This window comes from Gymnogyps californianus, chromosome 24 (genome assembly GCF_018139145.2).
Source record: "Gymnogyps californianus isolate 813 chromosome 24, ASM1813914v2, whole genome shotgun sequence".
Classification (NCBI taxonomy): domain Eukaryota; kingdom Metazoa; phylum Chordata; class Aves; order Accipitriformes; family Cathartidae; genus Gymnogyps; species Gymnogyps californianus.
Window position 1 is genome coordinate 3,255,318 of NC_059494.1, and position 24,419 is coordinate 3,279,736.

At 43.2% G+C, this 24,419-nt stretch overlaps 1 protein-coding gene across 1 annotated transcript; it reads left to right on the forward strand.

Moving 5' to 3' along the window:
* The first annotated feature begins 342 nt into the window (after nt 1–342).
* Nucleotides 343–24,419, forward strand: TIMM44 (translocase of inner mitochondrial membrane 44). Its single transcript, XM_050910429.1, has 13 exons — nt 343–366; nt 2,668–2,775; nt 3,274–3,444; nt 3,934–4,014; nt 6,609–6,758; nt 9,249–9,388; nt 9,902–9,987; nt 11,815–11,907; nt 12,253–12,377; nt 14,012–14,062; nt 16,046–16,135; nt 19,892–20,002; nt 23,730–24,419. Exons 2-13 carry the CDS (start codon nt 2,686–2,688, stop codon nt 23,847–23,849), a joined length of 1,308 nt encoding a protein of 435 aa, XP_050766386.1. The 5' UTR covers nt 343–366; nt 2,668–2,685; the 3' UTR covers nt 23,850–24,419.

The window sequence follows — 24,419 nt, forward strand, 5'->3', positions numbered from 1 at the left end:
TGGAGGAAGAGGAAGAGCGGATACTTTGCTCGGTATTTTGTACTGTGGAGAAAAAAAAAACAACCCTGCCGCCTTTTGCTTCACGATAAAAACGTTTGTTACAATGTCGTGGGAGTTTCCTTCTAGCGAGCCTTGCCGGCAGGCCGGGGCCGCTCGGAGCAGCCCTGGAGCAGGCACGGCCACGCCGGGCTAGCCCTGCTCGCTGGAGTTAACCACCCCCGGGGCCGGGCCCTCCGCTCCCCCGGGGCCGGGCCGGCCACGTGGCTCCGGGCGGCGCGCGGGAGTGACGTCACTGCCCGGCGCCGCGCGAAGGTCACAGGCTGGGCTCGGAAGATGGCGGCGGCGGCGGGGGCCGGCGGATGCCGGGTGAGCGCGGGGCGGCGACCGGGGGAGCCGCTGCCTTCGCCGAGGGCCGGGCCGGCCCCGCGGGCTGCAGAGGCGCCGTGGGACGGTGGTGGGGCGGCGGGAGACAATGGCGGGCCGCGCCCGCCGCCCCGTGAGGCGAGGCGGGGCGCGGCCCGGCCGGTCCGGAGCAGGGGATGCCATGAGGGGGAGCGCCGGGGCTGAGCGCCTTGGCAATGCCGGGCCGGCACGGAGAGCGCCCGGTGCTCAGGGCCGGGATGGCGGGTGCCGGCCGGAGAGGTGGCCCGGCCACCGGCTCCCTCCTCTCCCTTCCCCTCCCTTCTCACCCCCCGCCCGGCCGCACCGGCGCTGCTGAGGTGGGGGCACCGCGGAGGTACCTGCCCGCCTTGGCCCGGCTCAGGCCCTGCCCTGAGGGCTGTCAGGCCCGTGGTGAGGGCGCCTGGGGCCAGGGAGAACCAGGCACCGGCTCCTCTCCCTGCTTCAGTGTCCCTGCTTGCGCCGCCGTCAAGCTCAGCAAGGGATGGCCCCGGCCAGTTTGGCCCAGATCGGCCTTGGAGCTTCCAGAGAGTCTTCACAGAGCTGTCTGTGATGCTGAGCGGCTCCACCGATGGCCTCTTGCAAGGTTTAAATTTAAACATGAGTTTTTCCCCTGTGTTGAGCAGGTGAATGGATGTGTGAACTGAATGCAAAGGTTCTGGCTTTAAAAGCCACTTTGTAGTGTGGTGTGCTTTGAAGGTGGTTGATCTTTTGTGCCCAAAGTTAAACATGAGGTTAAGCGTTTCTGCTCAGTGGCGTGGAAGAAGTGTGCCTTTCGGTCAAGAACTGCAATCAGTTAAATCCAGCAGGCAGCCTGCCCCAAGTTTTAATGCCAGTGTTACAGGTAATACAGATTTTTAAGGTTTGCTTGTAATATCTAGCTTATTCTTACGTGCTACAAAGCCTGGACTCAGCGATGACTTGGGCGACAAGGTTCAAAGATAGGCTACGGAGAGTGTTTCCTTCCTTGATATAAACTTTACACTTTAAAGTTCAGCAGTCCAACTTAGGTATAACTATAGAGGCAATAGATAGGAGGGAGCTGAATTTAAAAGATGTGACTTAATAGAAGTGTGGAAACCAGTGAGTTAACATAACGCGTGTCTTTGGGCCAGCAGGATATGTGGAGCAATTCTGCCATTACTTCTTCTCAGATGTAAAGTCTGGATTTAGCTTGTGGTGTTTGGCAGTGCCGTCACTGAAGCCACAGGACCGGGCAGCACGGCTCTTTACAAAACCTTTTCAACATTTAGGAGCCTGATAAAGAGGTGGACATGTTATTGTTAGCTTGGACACAGAATTAAATATTCTCAGCTTACAAATAATTTTCCAAAGCCTTTCCATAGCCCATTTGATTTGTCCATGTTTTGTTTTGTGGGTTTTTTATTTTTTAGGATGAGCAGTTTGAGAGATGATCCGGTAGAGAAAGAGCTTGGGTTGCATGATTTGGTAACACAGGCCCATCCAGAACAGGAGGTTAGTTTGAGGTAAAAGATGCAGCTTTTGCCTGACTGGAGGCCAAGGATAGGCCGAATAGATTTTCCCAGAATGTGGGAAAGAGGAGCTAGGTCAGTGCTGAAGGACCGTTTTAAGGGAGTAAAGACAAGAATCTACGAGCTCTGCATAGTCTGCTTTCCGTATAGGATGATGGACTGAAGGATTAGCCGCGTGATGCCAGAATTTGCAGCTTGTGATCTCAGCAAGGTGCAGCAGAATTTCTCAGTGGTCATTCTGTGACCTAGTATATCTTTTCTGTTCTGTGACTTGAGGCAAAAGGTGTTTGTCTCTGACTTCAGGCAGCACAAATATATACAGAGGGGTCCTGGGTTTCCTCCACAGTTGGGAGAAAGTTACGTTTGGAACCAGTTTTCCTAGAAAAAACGGTATGCTGCTCATCACCAACAGATGTTTCAACTCAAGGATGGATTTACTTGTGCATTACCATTTTCATAAAATCAGGGTTCTGTGAAGCACGTACATTTTTCTCAAGTGATTGTGAAAAGTGTATTGTCCCCTTTTGGACTGCAACTTTGGTTTTATCAAAGTGAACTTGTAAGTGGATATAGTGCTGCTCAGACACATAACAGAGTTTTTATGGATGACTCTTATCAAACCAGCCTCCGACGTTTCTTGGCAGCACTTAGGATGTGTTCCCAGAAGACCAGTGAATATTGTCTGTTTGCAGCGTTCTTTCCTTTCTTCCTTGGCTCTTTAAGACTCCTGTCATCTTGTATTGTGCGCTAACCTGATCTTACGTTGTCATTGCAGAAATGTCTCATCAGTGGCATGTGGCTTATATCCAGAGGATGCCCAGTTCCTGCAGTCCACAGGGGAGCAGTGTATAGAATGAGCAGGCCTGTTTTAGAGATCCATCAGGTTGGTTAACGGCTGAATTTTTTTTTATTTCAGGCTGAAAGTGGTTTCCCATTAGACTGCTGGTCTACTAGATGTGGGTATGTTTCTGAGAAGCACCAGTTCTAGGTTGACAGTTTCCACTTTTTAAGATATATCTGATGAACTCACGGAATTTTGTAGTAGCTGAGTCCAAGTGACAGAGTTCAGGAGTGGTGCTCTGGTAACTTCGTCTACCAAATTGTTTAAGCCTGAACTAACCTCTGGAGTTAAACTTCCTCTGGAGAAGCATCTTTTTTAATGCCTATATAGATGTACTTCACAGGGCATTAGAAATGTGTGGGACATCTGGCTGTTTTGAGGGTAAGCTGCTGCTTTTTCAACGTAGCTGTGTGTTTTCCACAGCATTTAATACGTTAGAAGTGACCCAGTGCTTGGCTAAAGTAAATCTGCCTGCTGGCTTTGATACTTCTGTAATTTAATGTCTCTTTGGATTCTACAACGTGTAATGATTTTCTTTAGTCTAGATGCTACTCTTCTGGAGGAAGAAAAGGTTTTATATCAGGTTTTGTGGAGAACATCAAACAGGAATTAGCAAAAAACAAGGAGATGAAAGAAAGTATTAAAAAATTCCGAGATGAAGCTAAAAAGCTAGAAGAATCTGATGCGCTTCGAGAAGCAAGGAGGAAATATGTAAGTCTTCCCCATGAATTCCTTTGATGTTTTCATTGCCCGGTTACTGAGCTATTACTGTTCTGAATGTAGATTTGAATCTTTCTGCAAATGAACTGTTTAGTTCAGCATGCCTATTTTTATGAGAAGTTCTGCTTGGCTGGAAATACTGACTGATGCCTTAGAGTGTTTTGTGTTTTGGTTTTTTTTTAGTGGAAAGTCTTTCCAGCAGAGCCTTCGTTGGATTTCCCAAATAATGAGCAGATAAAATAATGAGACATTAAATTTAATGCTGGCAGTATTTAAATACTTCTTTTACATTCTTTGAAGAACTGTAAACAGCATTACTTGCAAAAATGAAATGCTGACGCTGGTTACTCAAGTAGTGTGCTCCCTAAGATGTAGCTCTTTTTGCCCTCAATTACAGTGGTAATGGGGTGTGCTGTGGGCTACACTGTTTTTGAGTATTTTCTGTCCTCATAGTTACATGCAGCATGTTTTTTTCTGCAGAAAACCATTGAATCTGAAACAGTGAAGACCTCAGAAGTGATTAAAAAGAAACTTGAAGAAATAACTGGTACAGTTAAAGAGGTAAAACGCAGTTATGGAAGAACCTTTCCCTAAGGCAGCTCTGCTCTAAGGTTATGTGTTCTGTGTGCATTTGAATCATCACCCTTTCTTTTTTCTTGGTGAAAGGTGGTTGCTGTTCCAAAGGTGATCACTATTCTGAATCTTTAAGGCCAGAGTCATTAACAAAATTGCAGCGATAGAGTATTGTAGATTTCTTATTCAGTTAGTGTATGGTCCGAGGACAGGCACTGTCCAGTAATTCCGCTCAGATTTGGAGGCTGGAGATGGTCCTTAAGGTTCTGCATTGTCTAGCAGTAAAAAAAGCCTCAAGGTGGTTCTTCCACTGGAGGGCAGTTAGAGCAATGCTGGAAGTTCACCCTGGAAAGTTGTTTAGGAGGTGTGATGCTCTTCACACTGACGCTTTTTGCTACTAATGTGATAACGCTTTGCTGCTTACTGCATGTTGAAAAAGACTTGCAACATCAGAGGCTCCCGGTGTTGTAAGTAGAAGTGCTGATGGTATAGCTGAAGTGCTCTCCTCTAAGTTAGCATGCCTTAAGTGATCCCATGGCTCTGTGTGTCTTGAGAACAACAGAATGCCTGGAGGAGCAGGCATTGTTCGTACCTAACAGGTATGGGTGTCTTCCATTCTAGGCTCAGACTTGAAAGATCACTGTGTCTATGTAGATCTGCTTTTAAGCAACTGAATTCAAGTTATTTTTTTAGGCTGGGACTAAGCACTGCAGCTTGTGCTCATTTACTTCATTTCTTGTCCGAGTTCATCCAGGCAGCAGATGTATTTGGGTGTTTAGTATGCTTTGACTTTTATCTCTGGAGTAAATTTCTGAGGAGTCTTCCTGATAGTATTTTAAATATGGAATAAATCGGGTGCACGTGGCTCCTGCAGAAGCTGATCTGCAGCGTTACGGTATCTGTGAATTCAGCTGCTACAAAACTGGGCTATTTGGGCAGTCCTCAGGGGCGTGCAAGACCTTTTGATCCTTATTCCCTCTTTTCTGCCCCCTTCTCAGCATGGGCACCATTGTGAAGTCCTCATCCATTCAGCATCTTCCCACATTGCTTCCAGAGGAGACAGGGAATGACTCGCAGGACAGGGCCTGCTGCTCTGGTAGCCCAGTGATTCCTGTGTGCTCAGGCTGCACCAACTGCCCTGAGTCTCCAGGAGGAGAGAGCGGATCCGGGAGAGAACGCTGCCAGTCCTACTCACTCCTTTGTGGCGAAAGTGCCTGCTAAGCAGCTGGCTCTAAGACCTGCTGCTGGGTTTATCGTTAGCCTTCCTTCCGCTGCAGACCTGTCAGTACCCAGGAGGTGGCACTGAGCTAGAAGAGTTGGAGAAGGGCTGTTGTTGCAGTGCCTGCCACCCTGACAGTTACTCCCAGGCACCTGAGTCTTGTTTTTCCCTCCTACTGATTAGAGTAATTAAATCAGCAGCGACTGAAAACTTACTGCTATTTCTCTTAAAGGGAGTACAAGATTTTCTGCAGGAAGTTACAGCTGAGATGTACTTCAGGAGGCTATTCCTTATCTGTCAGTTGAAGTGCATGGACTTCATGCTCATAGCTAGGCTGCTTCAGAGCAGAGTGAACTTTGCTGTTTTCAGCAGTGGTTGAAGATCAAAGCCTGTGTGATTGTTCCCAGCGCTTGCAGTCAGGTGCAGGATCCCCGCTGAGAAACAGCCAGCCAAACACTGGACTTAAACTCTGTGCAGTATGAAGTTTGTGTGGACGCGGCCCTCGCTCTCTGCTGCGCTCCTTCACCCTCGTTCTGTCTAAATGTGCTTTGGTGTAGCTTAACTGTGTGTACGATTATGAGCTGGACATAATGCTCTTTACTGATGTGGACATAACCATTATCTTTTCCGTACTGTGGAGGGTGCTGTAAGCATCTTTATTAGCCAAATCTCATTGAAAAACGGGGAAAACCATTTGGTACTGTCATTTCTCTTCTTCTGAGGTTGTGGCTTGTGACCTATCCAGGATTGGTTGCCTGCTGCCAGTGAGATTTCCGAGATCCTTGAGGATCTGATGTGTGCCGGTGCAGAATGAAAGGGTGACCAGCTGCTGGCAGAGTCCTTTTAACCTCTTGCATACGAGATCCTGGCTCTGTACACACAGCCGAAGTGATGTACATGAAGATGTTGGATTGAGAAAAGTGTTTCCTGATTTTGCAGGAAGCGTTGCATAGCGGAGAGCTATTTCAACCACTTCTATACCTTCTCTTAAGAAGCAAGAAGTACCTGATTGCATAACATGAAAAGGCTAGGGTATTTTAACTCTGGCGTCATTGGTCCTTCTCTTTGATGTCAAGAAAAATATATTTTCTTTTAAATCTATGGGTAGCAGCTATTACAAACGTGTATGGTCCCACGAGTAGCCAAAATTGTTGTTCTGCACAGAAGTGTTGACTAATGTTGCGGTGCCAAGCCACTGTGTCCCGGTACGTCTCCCCTGTGACGTGTAACTGTGTGTTCACCTTAGGTTTGGTTAGTCTTGTCGTGTGGGCATTAGGAGATCTTTAGCACTCACAAAGAGGACTTATTTTGAATAAGTTTTTTCTTTAAATGACCTTTTCTTTCCTGTTTTGTTTTGTTGCAGAGTTTGGATGAAGTAAGTAAGAGTGATATTGGCCGAAAGATAAAGGAAGGTGTGGAAGAAGCAGCAAAAACAGCCAAGCAGTCTGCGGAGTCAGTGACAAAAGGAGGGGAGAAATTAGGCAAGACAGCAGCCTTCAAAGCTATTTCTCAGGTACGTAAGTCCTATGCCTCTGTAGGACCCAGCGCTGTGGACACAGCTCATTAACATGGAAGTTATGTGCAAGTTTGTGCTGAGTATAAAATCAAATGCAAAACTCATAGCAAGACCTTGTGAGCCATTGGAATAAGCTGATAAATTCAGGAGATGTATTTTGCATGTCTAGCATTCACTCAACAACCCTAGAAAAGTGTAAGTCTCGAGTAGCTGAGCTTCTGCTAAAACGTGTTACTGGAAAAATTGGTTGCTGTGCTTGTGGAGTAGGGTAGTAAATGTCTTCTGTAGACAGGTGCTAGTGGTGCTCTTGGGAACAAACTGACTTGCTTAAAGCTCTCCTTTTCTAGAAAATATATAAGCGCTCATATGTTTTGATGTCACCCAATCAGCTGGCAATTAGCCTAAAAAGAAGTGTTCCCCTTGACTGACTGGTTTCCCATGCCTCCTCTGAAGCCTTGGCTTTAGCCCTTGTGAGAGGAGGTACCAGGCCAGGCGGAGTATCAGTCGCATCAGTCCTGTCAGTTCCTCTCTTTCTGTTTTTCTAATAAGACATCATCTGCTAAAGGTCACTGCTAGCCATAGCTGCAGATCACATTATACACTATGATGTTTTTTTTTCTTTTTCTGTAATGAAACCTGTTATCTTACTCCAGCAGCCTCCTAATCTAAGAACTGTTTGTTCCTTCTATGAAGCAGGCTGCTAGGCCAGACCTTATAAGCAGGCAATGATTTTATAGGACCTTAAAATAAATTTTTTGAGGCTTAAAGATTTGTTTTCCCTGTAAACGGATAAACCTTTTGATTCGTTGTCAGATTTAACTGATTCACAGGCCTTTTATAGGCTGTGAACAGTTCTTGTGGCTTTGTTACACTTTCTAGTATGTATGTAGAATTTAGAATATTTATTCTGCTGCTTCAGAAAACCAAATACGTTATCTTAGAAATTGTACTAGTAGTCTCATTTTGAGCTGCCCATTGCTTCAGTATTTCAGAGATATTTTATTTGTACAACCTAGAGCTAGATGATATCCCTGGGGGCTTGTGTCTTGTTCTGTTCTCTGCCAGGTCCCTCAGATGGTCTTTTAGAGTCAGTAGGAACAGACTGAGCTTTGGAACTTTTTATTTGCTTATCCTTGATGTTTAAAGTCACTTAAATTCCAATTTCTGCTTCATATCAGGTCTCTGGCATCTATTCTGTCTAGGCCCTGAGCACTGTTGTAACTTTCCTCCAGAAGGAGTCACGCTGACTTTCAGTAGGGGAGGACGGCTAATCCTGGCAAAGCTGTGTTGGACACTTGGTGTGTTCTCCAGAAAGTTCCTGCATAAGATAAAGTTGAAAAATAACAGCCCCCATAAAGCCACGTGATGCTTTGGGCTACATAACTTAAAGATCTAAATAAAAATGCAAATTGGGAAAAGCTGTATAGAGTGTGTATAAAAAATCCCTTTCTGCCTGCATGTGTCTAGTTGTAATAGGAAAGTGTACTTATTGGGCAACAGATCTTTTGTAGGTACAGCCATTAGAGAAAGTACCGCTCAAAAGTTCGGTAATAAAAGTAGAGCAGCCAAGATAAAGGAGAAACACTAAAAATGCCTTTTAGTCCCAATCCCTGTTGAAGGGTATGACAAAAATTCCCAGCAATGGTTGCGGTAGGATGCAGCTTCCTCTTGGCAGAATCTGAATTAAGGATATTGCTGTTCACTGACGAGATGTGTATCAGTCCAGATTTATCAAGTCCTCTTTCCTGATGTAGCCTCACCCAAGAGGGAGAATATTTCCTCTCTCTCCTTCAGTATAAGCTGCACTACTGTGATTTTTTTCACATCTCTTCTCTGGCAAAAAACAGTTTGCTTCGAAGCTGTTTTCTCGGCTAGAGGGTGTTTACAATTCTATAAAAAGTGAGGCTCCTTTTTGTTTTGGGGAAAGCAGTACTTCTCTTTGTTTAAGCTTGGGCCTAGAACCTGGATTTTATTGACCTTTCAGGTGGCTTTGGAGTTAGTTGTTGGTGTGCTGAAGTCTTTCTTTTCCCCTACTTTTGGATACTAGGAGTCATTCTTCCTTTTACCTGGGGCTTGTCATTCTATCAGCGGCTGCTGTTGTGGGCTGATATGCCTGCCTTCCTCTGACTTGATTTATTCCAATTTAAACTCTGTAGAGGTTACCCTTTATCAGCTGTAAGGTTTGACTGTGTCCATAGCTTCTAGTATATTGGTTTTTTTTCTTCAGGTTGATTCAATACAACCATCCATTTGCTGTCCTAGACTGTTAACTTCTTGAGCAGAAGGCCTTGGTACTGGTGTGTTTGTCAATAGACATCAGCAAAGAAGCATTTGCTGAGTAAGGGAGAGGAGAATAACTCGTGGTCTCTTATCTTTTTTTTTATTTTCTTTTTTTTTTTTCTTCTTTTATTCAACAGAAGTGATTTTCAGTTTCTGGGAAAGTGGGGGGAACGGTAAATCAACCTAATAGGGATATTTTCCTTTCAGGGAGTTGAAACCGTTAAGAAGGAAATAGATGAAAGTGTTTTAGGGCAGACTGGTCCTTACAAACGTCCGGAGCGACTACGAAAAAGAACAGAATTCTCAGGCGAGAGGATTAAAGAGGAGCGAATATTTGAAGCTAATGAGTACGTATTGGATGTAATTTAGGGTGAATATTTCTGTGTATAATTTGATAAAAACTTTAAAACTTAACTACAGGTCAGGGATGGTTAAAATCCAAGTGCTGAAGTGAGGCTGTGGGGTGAGGCCTGACGTAGCAGAGCAGGTAGGTCTGAGAGCAAATTTCCAACATAAGCTGATGATACTGAATCTTCCGATAGTGAGACCAGGCACTTAAAATTATAAATAGTATTTAAAACGTTAAATGATAATGTTCTGACATGAAATTTTGACTTGCATATGTGTTATGTTTTCTCAGTTCTAACATCTTGCTATTGAATTACATTTGGCAGGACTGAGTCTGAGCTCTTTTGCTTTCTCTGCTGCCTTGCTCCACTAAGTTGTGTATCATTTACGTGGTGTATCAGCCTCAATGATACTGCATGCTGCAGTGATATTCGTCAGGGTGTCCTCCTTTTTATTCTCACTCGGTTGTAAGTTACTTGTTCACAAGTACCCATGTCTTCTGCACTTTCTAGGGAGGCCATGGGTGTGGTGCTGCATAAAGACTCAAAATGGTATCAGCAGTGGAAAGATTTCAAGGACAACAATGTGGTCTTCAATAGTAAGTGTTCCAAAGACAAAGGAGTAGCACATTATTTTCCCTGTTCTGATTCTTGCTGTGTTGGATCTAATGCCATCTGTGCAACTAGTCTCAACATAATGCAAATCATAGCCATTTTTTTTGTTGTAGCTGTTGCTGTGAGGTGGTGTGAATGGGAGGTAGGCGTAGCTGACAACATGGCAGCTTTTCCAAGCTGCTCCATCTGTGTTGGGACCCCTCCCCCAGTCAGGCATTGGTTTTGATCAGTCCCTGCTCCCTGTAGGTACCAAAACCTGCTTTCACCATTGCTTAAAGAGAACTGAACTCTGTTCTTTTTTCTATTTTTTTTCTAGTCAGATCCACTCTGGCACTGGGAAGAGGCCAGGGCAGGCATGCATGCGTGTCACCAGGGAGAGGGCAGGCAGATCTCTTCTTCCTGACCTTGAGCTTAAAACGCGGAAAAATCTTGTCTTCAAGACAGCTGGTTTCTGTTGTCATCTGCTTAGAACTCTGGAATGTGTGGGACTTTGCCTCCTTTCTGTTTTTATTGCAAAACCTAAAAATACTGAGTATCTGTACTGCAGTGGGCAATAACTTTTGATAGTTATCTAGACACTTAATGTTTCTGAAAGGCATAAAGAAGCCTGAGACCAGAATCCTTCAACAAATGAAAATAATCGCTGCCAACGTACTGCAGGGTAAATGACTTGTTAAGGAAAAAAAGACTGTGTAAAAGTGCAACATATAATTAACTTTGGATTGTGTTTCTTCCCAACTTCTTTTAAAGCGGAGCTCCTTGGGAGGTATCCAAGAATGGGTTTTTACATCCCATTTGTTAGCCTTTCCAAGGGGAGATGCTCATAGCTCCTAAAACTCCCCACATGTTGCACCCTCCAATCCTGTGCCATCTGCGTGAGCTCTGAGCATTCTCTAGATTTTATGCGTCTTTCCAAGACTGTGGTTTTGCAATTCGAGCAACACTGCAGCTGTGACTGCACCAGGCTCTACAGTGTGTGCTCTCCCTTTATGTACCACCTGTACCAAGAACACTGTGTGTTTTTTGGAAGGAACACAAGCTTCAGGGCAGGATTCCAATTGTTAATTGACGTGGTGGGAAGAAGCTTCCCTGCAGGGCTCGTTATCCCACAACTACCTTCTGCAGTTCTGGTCCATCTGATGATGTCCAGAGACAGGCAGTGGGTTGGTTGAGCTCTTAGTTTGTTGCAGCAATGCCTGCTTGCTTAAATGGCTTTGTTTTTTGTTTTTTTTTGCTTCACCCCTTCACTCCCTGCCCTTCTTTCTGCCTTTGAGATTTTGCTTTGTGGAGTTCTCCTTCCCCATCAATGACTTCTGTATTTTTGTGACATGCTTGGCTTGCTTTCTTATCAAGGTTGAGAAGTACATACGGCTGCTTAAAAACTGCATCCTTACTGATATCTTGCTATTTTATTAAAAATTGGCAAGGTTTAAGGTCTATTCTTGATTTCCCCCTGCCCAGTTACACTTTCTGGTATTGGTTTCACATCCTGCAGCAGACTGAATCAAGGGGTGTAAGCAGACTGTTACTGGTGTAAGCAAGTCTAGTGTATTTTCTATCTGAAAATCTGCGTGTAAAGTCCAGAGTTTCTGGCAGCTGAAGTCAGAGAAACCGTCATTCTCCTAGTGACAGTTATTGATAGTTAAGAATATTGCAGGAAAATGAGGAGAAAAGTAACTTTTGAAATTGATACTTGTTAATCAACAAAGAGGTTTAGAATGAGCTAGCAGGTTTGATCTGCGACACATTGCACAGTTTCCTAATTCAGGAATGTAGTGGAAGGACGCTGCTCATGTCTCCTCTCCTTTCAGGGTTCTTTGAAATGAAAATGAAGTATGATGAAAGTGATAATGCATTCATTCGAGCTTCCAGAGCTGTCACAGACAAAGTCACTGACTTAATAGGTAATGTTTCATCATTGCTGTGAAAGTGCATCTCTAGCCTTTTAACTCTGTTCCTAGTGACTGTTAGTGCAGTTGTCCTCCATGTGTTACTAACCTTTGGGACGGATTCTGGAGCTTTATAATATTTTGCATGGATCATTATCCAGTATCATGCAGTGTAGCAACCTGCTACTGGATCAGAAGTGCAGTGCGATGACAAGTGCTTGTATGGGATAAATCTCAAGCCTAACTTAGTCTGCAGTCGTTCCCAGGTGACTGTTCTTTCCCTCTGGTATATAACCAAAGGTTTTTCTCTTGTTTTCTGGCGACAGTTGTGCCACCAGTCTCACTGAATTGTTTTATTAGGTGGATTGTTCTCGAAGACAGAAATGTCCGAGGTTTTGACAGAGATACTCAAAGTGGATCCATCGTTTGACAAAGATCGGTTTTTAAAGCAATGCGAGTATGATATAATCCCCAATGTCTTGGAGGTAAGGTGAGGGTAGAGTATGATGCCTTTGTTTTATTTTTTCCCTTTACTACAACATGGAATATTTTCTTTTAGTTTTCTGATGCTAAAATTAAAAGCTGGGTCAGTATTTGCTTCTCCAGCATCCAGCTTTGCACAGAACGTGAGTTAACCTTGGGAAAAGGAAGTTGGATCCCACATAACAATTTGGTTTAAAACCATATTTCATAATGTAGTAGGCTAGCAAGTTTTTTTTTCTGGCCTTGAAAACAACTAACCATCTTCTCCCATGAGAAATGATGTGGACATCAGAGGGATCAAACTGAAGTAGGTGAATGAACAGTACTGGGAAAATAATGATATCAAATATTGATAAGGGAAAGAATGTACTATGTCCTACTGGATTCTACGTGATCTATAACTGCTTGGCAAGAAGACCAGGTCATGACAAATGGTTCTCTGAAAATATTTCTGGCACTAGTCAAGGAAGTATGTGGAACTTAATATTTTTAAAGACTAAAGTATAAAACCACTCAGAGGATAGCACTGATGAAGGATGTGACCTCAAGTATAAACGGATATAGTTCCTCTCACTGTAGCAGTGTGTCAGAAAAGACAGAGTGAAAGTAGGGGATTTGTACAGCAGAAATTGTTTTGAGAGATTTGTATGAGACTGGAAAAACTGGGGCTTGAAGAGATAAACAAATGCTAAGAGAGCAAAGTGTTATTTTCTCATCCTACAGTACAGTGCAGTGAGTGATCGTATCTCAAATTGATACATGCTAATACACATGTAGAAATATTTATGATACTCCTAGTCATGAGGTAGCATTATAGGATGAATAAAAAATAATTTGATGCTTACAGATGCAAACATCCAAACTGATGCATAGTTAAGTTTTGTCACTGCTGTTTTGTAGTGACTGACTAGTGTATCACATCTGTGACTGGAACTGTAATGTTGACAGTGAAATAAGACAGACCTGTCATAGTGACTCTGCTTTTCCTAACGGTGCTGTGTCACTAAAGCAAGCTGCAAAAAATGGGCTCGACTCTTGGAGAATGAATTTTTCACAGGAGAGGTTTCTTCAAACTGTAGCAGCCAGCTTACAGATGCCATCAAGTATGATTTATAGGCATTATATTGAAAAATGCCCTGCCACGTATAACTAACTTTATTTTGAAATCTGCTGAATTCCCAGCATCTGTCTTGTTATGAATTCCAGGTGTTTATTACACCGTGTTTTAAAGATAAACCTTTTCATGAGTTGCAGCGTGATTCTTCTGTTTGTTCTGTGCCCTGAATTTTTTGCAGTCTTGAAAACTGTAGATCTGCTTCTGGTTTGTACTCCTGCTTCTGTTAGATCCCACCTCCCAGGGTTTCTGGGTAGTGTGCATTCTGCTGACTTTTTGGACAGGAAGGTTTAAGATAGCTTTTATCTTAATTATCGAAAGGTTTACGTACATCTAACTCAGCACGTGTGTGTTTATAGAAGTTCTTATTGCTGTTCCTCTTTGAAGCTCCTATCCTTCTTCAGGGTTTCACAAGATGTAGGATTTAAAGTAGTTTGCTGCTGAAAGTGCTGATAATTTCAGCTCTCTGATATAGGAGGTGTTTTAAAAATGTTCATATTTTATTTGATTTTCCTCTCTTAGGCTATGATGTCTGGAGAGCTTGATATCCTCAAAGATTGGTGCTATGAAGCGGTAAGTAGAGCTACTAAAAACATCTGAAAAGGTTATGATTCTCTCTTGTAAGTAGGTGTATTGTGCTGCCTTTGCTTGCAAGCTGTCCAACTGTTGTATCTGTGATGTTGCTTACCTGCAGCTCCTTCCCCAGGTGACATGTTCATACTATAAAACACTAATGCAGTCAAGTGTACGTGCTGGACTTCTGGAATAGTCTGGATATGAGAGAAGAGCTTCTTTAGAGACAGATAACGAATCGAAAGCTAAGCTCAAACTAGTCTAACTAGCTCCAGTTCTGCACTGCCCTTCTTGATTTGGAGGGGCTTTAGTAGAGCCTGTATCCCAGATATGGGGTGAGAAGGTGCAGAGACATTTGAGCTGACCCCAAAAGGTGATGCTTTTCTGCTTACAGAGTCAAGTTGTCCCTGGAGCTACTACACAAACAGCTCCACTGCAGTATCCCAGCAAAAAATGCTGGCAGGCTGAAGTTTTTTCTGAAATTGCAGCATAGATGATCTGCAGCCTGGATAATCTCACTGCAGAAAACTGAATTTTGTTTTGTTGTACAAAAACTGGTTTTGTTTTTGTACTGGGATAGATTTTCAGTATTGGATCCGCTTCTTGAAGCAGTGAATGTGAATTGATTGTGATTCAGTGATTGTATTATTGTCCGCTTAACTTCGTGAAAGCAGATCCTTTCCTGACAACGTAGATGGACGTTTGTTCTGGTCTTCACTCTGCTCCAAAATAGTTGTGGTGGTGTTCTGTTTCTAAAGAATTTAACTGCTTAAAGTGAATGTTCTCCTTACTGGTCACCACCACCAGAGGGCTGGAAATGCACATGCTGGAAGAGGCAATTTTTTGTATTTAATTTTTTTGTTGTTGTTAGTTGTGATTAACATCTTTGTAACAATATTGCAGTATGTAAGAGTAAGATGTTTAAAGCAGTCTGAAAGTAAAGAAAGTTCTTTATTGGTTCAAGCAACCTTTGAAATGACACCATAGAATTCCTCTCAAATCTCTAGAGGGAAGTAGCAGATTCACTGCAGTATATAAGATTAAAAGCAAACCCTTCTAAGCTAGTTGTAGTTATAAATTAAGCTCGTAAGTCAAGAATCATCCGTAAAATAAGCCAAGGGAGGAAATGAGAGTCCTATTAACGTGAATCCAGGAGATAAAGGCTCTTGAACGGAATCATACCGCAAGTGTTAAGTGTGTGATATTGATCACTGAAGTGTTGCAATACAAACCAGTAAAGCAAAAACTTATTTAAGTGGCAGGTATACCAACCGAGCTGCAGGTTGCTGTGAGCCCACTGGCTTAGGTATATTTTGTGGTTCATAGAGCTGTCTCTGCCTGCTGTCCTCAGAATCCCTGATCTGTAACTCCAGCTTCACTCTAGTGACTTTGCCGGTAACTTCTGTAGGATCTGTGCATTTAAATGCTTGTGATGAAGGTTAGAAGATCCATGGTGGGGAGGTAGGTAGGGACTGCCTCCTGTTTGTTTGATACCTGCCAAGAATATGGTGATAATGCTGGAAGCAAGTAGAAATTCACTATCCCCAACAGCAGTTCTCGATGCATAAATAATGAAGCATATGTGCATGTGCCTAAAAGGAGCCAGGAAATGCTGGTCTGCCTCCAGGGTCTGGCTGGGTATTAAGAAAATAGCTTGGTTCCCAGACTGTTTCTCCTTGTCTGCTGTCAAATCAGAATCGTAAGTGCCTTGGCTATCAGGTGCACTTGGTGTACATACTCTGTTGTGAATGATGGAGCTCCTGTTCTGGCCAGGGGAGGTGGGATTTTTAGTGAGAATTTGGTTATGTGAAGCTCGGAGCATTTGATGTAGCTGTTTGATACCTTCCAAGACACATGTGTTCAGCATATTTGCAAAAAACTGACTTTTATTCTTTTTTGGTGGTTCTCTCTAAGCAGAAAATCCCTTTTTCTTTGTGAGAGAACAAATTCAAACGTGTAATACAAGTTTGTTGCTTCATTTAGACTTACAGTCAGCTTGCTCATCCGATCCAGCAAGCCAAAGCCATGGGTCTCCAGTTCCACTCCAGGATCCTTGACATTGACAACATTGACGTGAGTGTCCTTTTCTATATTTCACCTTGGGGGATGAATTAGAAACTCATGACCTGAGGAGGGGTTTTCTTCTTTGCTCTCACTGCTGGTTTTTTGCCTCATGCTACTCTGGTATTTGCTATTTCTGCTAACAGAGAAACACATCACCGCTGCTGGAAGGGAGAGCTCATGGGACAGATTCGCTACTGTGTGATCAAGCCTAAGTTACAGCATTGTGCTTCATCTCCTCTCTGTCAGGGCACCTTGGTCTTAATCATCAGCATATAGATTGAGAAAGGCTAATAATAAAGGCAAATAGCACTGACCCAGTGCTTTTACGGAGGGCTTTGTTGGTGCTTACTCTGGGTGATAATGCGCAGTACTTCTGCGACGCAAGGTCGTGCCGTGCAGGAATGGCTGTTAGAGAGACTTAACTGCTGTTGTGGATGGCTCTTGATGAGTGGGGAGGTAGCGGTGGTGAGTGGAGCCGTTGCCTCCTTAGGAGCAGTGTTGGTAGCTGGGGACTCTGGCCAAATGTCTGCACAGTCGTAATGCTCTCTGCGTTCCCCTTTATTGCGGAGCCAGAGGTGTTATTGTTGGACTTAGCAGTAAGTCTACAGTAGTACTTTCATTTAATTAAGTCTTTAGGGTCATCTGTCACTGGTCCCCGAGTTTTCTTTCAGATCTTTCTTTCCTTCAACGGCAAAGGTATCTCAAAGAAATTACCACCTTTAGTCAGACCTTTCATATCCCGTAACCAGCTCTGCCTCGAAGGAAATGTGCAAGGGGAAGAGGGGAGCAGCACTTGAAAACACGTGTGGAAATAGTCTGAAGTCAGATCAGCTGTTTGCCTTTGTCATCAAAGGTGCTAACTCAAAGACAGCAACGTTCAGTATGTGTTTCTGTTGGAACCGAGTATTATGGTACGCTTGTCCAATATACTGCAGCTGTGCAGTATTATACTCAATAAAATTATAAGCTGAATCCATTCAATTACCATGAAGCCAACTGCAGAGTCATTCCTGTAGGAACAGAGAACACAGTTAGAGCTATTTAATAGGGGTCTAAACCCAGCGGTGATCTGGTCCATGGTAAGGAAGTGGAGGATTGGAAGCTTTCAGGTAGAGCTGGAAATGGAGCATGGTGATACAAGGATGCTGTTCAGAAAGTGAGAGCTGTTCCAGATGTTGTTGGGTGTATTGGCTGGCCAGATGTTTATTACTTGCCGTCACACCCCTGCAAGACAAGAAGTCAGGAATGATTCAGCAACCATCATGGAAAACCGAGAGAACAAAATCTGATGCTGTTGGTGGTTTGCCGAAAGGAGGACTACTGATGGTGATTCTTCTCTCTCTGCTGCCCTGTGCAGGAGTCTCTCTTTTTGTGCCCACATCGTTAAAAAACTGGAGGGGGTGCAGGAGAGCTCCAGAAACAAGTGAGGAAATGCCCTACAGCAAGAGACATAGTTCGACCTGTGTAGCCCTACAAAAGAACAGTGGGAACTGACTTGATTAATGACCGCATATCTTCACAGGGAGCGAGAAGATCGTCTGCAGGGCATCTCCTAACACAAAAGGCTAATGCCTGGTCCTCCTCCTAGGACTGTTTTGCCTTTTGGTCTTGATAGGCTTCTCATTTTCTCTCATCCATCTGGGTTCAGAGAAAGCCAATCCTACCTCTTCGGTAACTCTGAATATTAACTGCAAGCATGTGCCAAATAAGCAGGAAAATTTCTGTGGCATCTGCAATTCTCTTGATTATCTTCAGCAGTAAATAATGTGGTTTAACAAAACTAAAGCTATGGAAGTAATAAACATGATTGCTGTTTTCTAAGCATCTTATTTAAATCAAAGTTTTTTCCGTATTGTTAGTGTCTAGGAGACTTGATTTCATTGGATGCTAAATAACTTTTTTCCTCTGTAGGTGCTAATTAGTGTAGAGCTGTGCATGGATTCTGAGTGGTGGTTGGAAAGACATTTCATTATTAACTTGTTTTAGATGCCTGTGTTTTTGCATGAAATTTCTCAAGAAAATTACATCTTAGCTGGAAAATGATTGATATGGAACATAAACGAGTGCAGTTCTTGTTATGCTGTCTGTATTGCGAGAAAGGGGGATAAAGGGTGTTGTGTGTTTAAATTTTTAAATGTATTTCCCTAGAGGAGATTTATGGGAGTATGCTGAGTGATCTCATCTGGAAAAACAGTTCAGTGAGTTTGGGGGGGGGGGATTAGAAGATTTAAGGGAATTCACATGCTGCAAAGTTGGCAGCATTAACATTAAAATCAAATCTTTCAAACATAAGCATCTGAACTCATGTTCCAGATACCTGCTTAAGCACTCTCTACCTCCCTAGACAACTACTGCCTTTAAATCTAATGGAGTTTTGGATCCTTGCTATTTACTTGGACTATTTATTTGGCTGCCTAAATGTAGTTTTAAGTATGTGACTTGTGAAACGGGGTTTCTGAACTTAGTTTGGGAAGAGTGATATAAATACTGTCTTGATTATAGAGGGTTTTTGGGATCATAGTACTAAAACATAAAGCAATACCAGTATGGAAGTCTTTGGTGCCTACAAGGGATACAGCCTAGTCAGTGATACGGTCCTCCTCCTCCTCCTTGAAACCCACATGCAAATTTATGTTGTCAAATTATCAATGCCAAGTGCTGTCATATAAAATGTCTGTCATGGAAATTGGTCTGACAAAGAGCTGTGAGATCTGGTTTTTGATACTTGGGTGGAAGGTATTATGCATTGCTGAATGAGTCAGGCCAGTTCCAGAACAGCGGTGTGGACTGGGATGGTGTGAGTTACTGCAGAGCTAGGGAACTGATTCTCTCAGATTAAGCAAAGGAGCATTGTAGTAGTGCTGAGTTTTCCTCAGGGGAGAGTAAAGTATAAAAACAATAAATATATGTGCCTTTGTGAATTATGGCACAGTCTTGTAACTGTCTCTTGTGATACATTCTTTATTATGTGATAAAATGCAATGTTTTTGAAACAGTATCTGTCATATACAAAAGAGTATAATCATGCTACCTTAAGTTTGAGGTGGTATGATTACCTTTTTGGGTAACGTAGCCAGTAACTCCAGAGTTACTCAAGAGCAAGATACTCTGTAGCATACTGCATTCCCACAAAAGAGGCAGAAAGAGGGTTGTATTTTTTTAAGAGCGCAGCTTTGGGAAACAAAACTTAATTCTCCATTCCTCTTTGCATTTCAATTATTAAGTTCTTTAAATATTTAATGGAGTGACCTTAGAATAGAGAAAAAAAATCCTGTCAAACAAAAGATTCTCACCTTGAAGTCTTTCTGTTACTTAGTTCTTTTTATCTAGTTCAGTACAACTTCATGTCGAAGATTCATTTAAAAGCAAGAGAAAAAACTTCAGTTGATGTACTTTCTTCAGAAAATGTCATTTTCTTAAGAGCAGGCTTTCTTTTATTTTTGGTTTCTAATTTGGAAATAATGGAACAGAGCTTGTTCATGCTTCCCGGATTTTTAGACTTGGAAAAACTATGAAAACTTTCAGAACAATTTTGGGAAAGCTTTTAGGTACAGGGAAAGTTTTTGGGAAAATACTTTGCAATAAGGTCTACAGCATCTGTATTAACAAAGCAGGTATAACCTGATTAAAGTAACTGCATTCAGCTCAGGGAGAAGATGGGATTGTTAGCCGTGTCAAGCTATAGCAGTTGTGTTAAATACTTGATGCTTTTACATTAATCTGCAGAAATTGTCTGTTTTCTAATGGAATTTTCTTTCCTTGCAGCTGGCTATGGGGAAGATGATGGAGCAGGGACCAGTATTAATCATCACTTTTCAGGCTCAGGTCGTGATGGTGATTAAGAACCAGAAAGGGGAAGTGGTGGAAGGTGATCCGGTAAGTGCTGCTCGTCGGCTGTATACCGTTTCCCTGGGTCCCCTGCTAGCCATCTCAGTTGTTACGGGTTAATCGAGGTGCATCTAGAGCAGTGGGTGTCTGCACATGCTATATTCACTGGTATGCATAATATTGCATCTTGTGCGTGAGGTCTTTGGTTCAGCTCAGTGTGGGCTATTTATTCCTGTCAGAGTCCAAGTGTTACAACCCATTAATCGAGAATTATCATGTATGAGGAGAGTCTGCAAACATCTAGAATGGACAGAGAGAGGGATATTTTAAATTCAGAGCGAGGAGAGGAGCTGGAGCTATGACCACCGGCAGTGCTTTCCCTTCCAGTTGCTGGTGTGCCTGGCCAGCACGCTCCCTGCCTGCAATTGTCACCTGTGAGTTCTGCTCCTTTGGCATCCTCTGGGACAGAACTGAACTGTCCTGCTGTAGATTAAAGCTCCATCACACAGCTTCCACCCGATCCTGTTCTTTTTTTTTCTCCCTTTTCCTTTCATAAAGGGCACTGTAAGAACAGAGCACAAAGATATTTGGCAAATAGGGCTGGAGCTGGAGTTAAGTCGTTTGCAGGAGATGGGGAAAATCACTGAGTTAATGTTTGGCTACTGCCTCACTACACTAGTGCAAAATTATCTTACAGCACCGCAAGCCTTTACTTACTGAAACTCTCCCATACCCAGTTGTGTTAAATGCTGTACATGGTACAGGCTTCTAATGGGAACCTCTGACACAGGGTGATTTGTGCAACCAATCTCTGGCATCTCTGTGGGTTGTACTTCACTGTGGTTTAGCTTTTAACGCTGCGAGGCCAGCCTGCCTGTTCTGTTGTGAGTGATGCTAAACTGAGCCTGTCAGACGCAACCACAGAATGTGCTTGTTACCAGAGTTAATGACACAGCAGGCTCAGGAGCCCGTGCGTTTTCTGGAATACCTTTGTTCTCAAGTGGCTCGCTATCCAGACAGCTCTGGCTTGCGTTGTGTCTGTGCAATGTTTAAGTAGCTTAATGATATATAATGGGGGACATTGTGAGATGCCTGGAGCTGGCAGTTCCTAGCAGACTTCCATTAAAATTAACACATGCATTTAATAAATATTGGCTTTTTGCAACCATTCTCTTTAGTCCAGGCTGTAAGTTTACAAAAAAAGGGACTAATTTTAATGATGGGGCCCATCTGGACTGATATACAACCTGTCACATCGACTGCAGGGGAGGAACAGCTGATATAGTGATTTCTTGCATTAAATTACTGCATTCCTAGAAGATAGATATTGATGTGATAATTATTGAACAGGATATCAAAGTCTGTTTGCTGTCTGATTTCTCTGAAGCAGCATTAAATCAAGGAGATGCATTCAAATTCTCCATTGGAAACAAAACTTCAGCTTTAATCAAATGTCAGATGCAGGCTGGCTGGTAACTACGATTTGGTGTTAACTGCTGAGCTGCTCCTGCGGATTATGGAACAAATGACGTTCTAGGGAAAAGGAGCCTCAAATTGTAAACTCTGTAAATAGAAATCATATGCTTGTAATTGCTGCGGTATTTTACCTAGTTGCAATTGTTCGAGTTCCCGCTGCTGTGCTGCAAACTCACCCCCAGTGCGGTGTGGGGAGACCGGGCAGGCTGTGACGGGGTTGGGCCAGGTGTTGTGGTAGTTAACGTAGGGGATCCCCGTGGAGCACCACAAAATCCATCTGGGAAAATGAGGCCTTAGACAACCCATCGAGCAATGCTGCGACGTCAAGGGAATCTTTTGAAAATTAGGTCCTGAAGGACTGTGAGACAGGGTGCTGTTTGTCACAGCAGACTGGGGGATTAAAGGACACATTTTCGCCTTGCATGCATGGCCGTGATAGAAATCTGCCTTTGGGAGTCCACAGATGTTTGCTGTCCCACTTTCTGTGAATATATGCAGCAGCATGCACTGTACATTGAGGATTAAGATGTACCCTATTAATAAAAGCACCAGATCAGAAAACCAGAAATCTCTCTGCTTTGGAAACATGTAATTTTTATGTTTCATCACATCTCATTTCCGGGAAGAAAGCTGTGCTACTTGTTCCGTACTGCATGCTGCGAGATCCCCAGCAACTCTAAGCTTATCTGCTATTCATCCCTTCAGAAATCCTGTGTTCAAAAACATAAACTTTTCCAGATGTGGCAGAGCTTTGATGCTGAAGTGTATGATTAAATTGCCTTTCATAGACAATCTTACGAAATGGACTTTGAAAATCACGAATCACAAAAATCATATAAATTAAGGTTCCACTGGCAATCTTAAATCAGTTATGTTACCCACTTCATCTTGAGCTTATACTTAGTGTTTTATACTCAGGAAAGATCTGTTAGCATCGCTGTGGCTAGTACTTCAATGTACAGCCTGTCTCGAGCAGGCAAACGTTTCGTTGTTTTTCTTCTCTTGTCCCCTCTGCTCTTCCTTCTGACATATCCCAAACATCATCTGTATGACTCCAGTTTTCAATCACTTTTAACACTTCTGAGCAGAGCTGAAGTAAGTTAATCTTCTGAAACAGTGAGCAAGAAAAAAATGGCTTTATGATATGTGATATTTCTAAAGCATTAGTTTTCTGATGACTGGTCTGGTACAGAAAGTCTCCCCCCTCACATTTGTGTACCTAAATTATAACCTATAAAGATTCACACATTTGATCAAAAATGTAGTAGTTAAGTACACGTCTGGGAGCTGAGCCAATGCACAGTCTGATCCCTCAGTGATACTTCCTTATCTGAGGGAGATACTCTCCACGGTTAATGGTTAAATGATAAAATCGAAATAACCTTTGTTTTGCAGAATGGATCTGTGACGCTGTGCCACATTTGGGCTCCTGGCAGCCCAGTCCCCGATGGGCAGTGTCACCCCTCTCCTGGGAGAGGCAGAGACTTTGTCACAGGTAGCTGCAGGGACTCTTCAGGGAGTTGTTTTCCTAAGACCATGAGTGATGGCCTCAGGGTGTGCTGAGATACGGCTTTCATCCTTATTCACTTACTATGAATAAAACTGCTGGTGTTCTCATTACATGCAGCAAGGATGGAAAAGCTTATAGTTCTGTTTCAGCCTGTAACCCCGTATGGTGAAAGCACTGTCTGCACAGCAAAGATTGCAGAATTAGTGTGTGTCTGTGGCTAACGCTGTGGCTGGACTTGGTAAGATCTGATTATCATTGATAAATGTTGGTTTTTTTACTCTCTGTCTCTCCTCAGACCTGGTGATGATAACTTCTGGTTAATTTGAGCTGCTCAAATGGAAGTGTGAGAGCTAGTGATATAGCTCACGGGGTGATGTGGGAGAGGCAGAGTTAGAGCCACAGGGAAGAGCCTAAACTGGATTGAAGGTTACAGAGAGCAGTGCAGCCTGGTGGCCAAACCAATTTGAAACCAGAAATTTATATTTAAAAATAAGTACAAATATTATCAAACTTGGCAGCGGTGCCAGTTAATGTATATCAGCCAGAGATATTTGGAAACTCTAATTCTGTTTTTGGAAATCAAAAGTTTATTTGTTCCTGACTGTAAGTTTCTAACCACAGTCTAGTAGGTGTTGCTGGAGCTATCCTTATTCGGGACCTTCGGGCTTAGAACCAGAGAGCAAAATCACAAGAACAATCTCGAGGAAGTGTGGAGCATGTCCCCATCAGCTCTGAGCTAGGAGGTCTGTGACCATCACGCACGCTCTAACGACAGGATTTTCCTTCCAGGACAAGGTTCTGCGGATGCTGTACGTGTGGGCGCTCTGCAGAGACCAGGATGAACTCAACCCGTACGCCGCGTGGAGGTTATTGGACATTTCCTCGTCGAGCACTGAGCAGATTCTCTGAGAAGAATTGCATCCAAGGGCTTCCTGTACCTCTCTTGAAGCAACGCCATCTCTGAACTTGCACCAGTCTGCTGTATGATGGACTGTGGGGGAAAGAGGCTAGACTGGTTCCTTTTCAGAAGAACAGGCTATTCGGTGTGCCCTCATTATACCAATCCCTATAATGAACTGGACGAGTCTGACATATCTGCCTTACGCTTTGCTGTGTAGTATTGCACTGTAAGGATGTATGGTGGATCTCAACGTGAATGGTCTAAGACACTAGCAGCTGCTGTTGGTTCCTTTTTTAATTGTGGCTGAAGGAGGCTGGTTTGGGTCCTGTATGTTTCCCAGTGCTTCCAGTGATGGACAGAGGTGGGTATCAGAGAGTGAGATGTAACAGGTCTAGTTCCCGTCTTCTATCATCCTCTGGTGGCCTCAAAGCATCCCTGAAAAGATCTTACGGGTGCTTTTAAGGCACGATGGTCTTAGCTAACATACATCTCTTGTACAAAGTTGCACCAATGAGCCTTCTGTTGCTGCAGTGTCTTGCACTTTACCAAACCAAATACAATCAGGACTTTGCACATGA

Bases quoted from the DNA above. Each gene is read 5' to 3' on its own strand.
- TIMM44 (XM_050910429.1), top strand. From the start codon at position 2,686: ATGTGGCTTATATCCAGAGGATGCCCAGTTCCTGCAGTCCACAGGGGA. The intron at 3,445-3,933 runs GTAAGTCTTCCC...TTTTTTCTGCAG, and splicing joins GAGAAGCAAGGAGGAAATAT to AAAACCATTGAATCTGAAAC. The intron at 9,389-9,901 runs GTACGTATTGGA...TGCACTTTCTAG, and splicing joins CGAATATTTGAAGCTAATGA to GGAGGCCATGGGTGTGGTGC.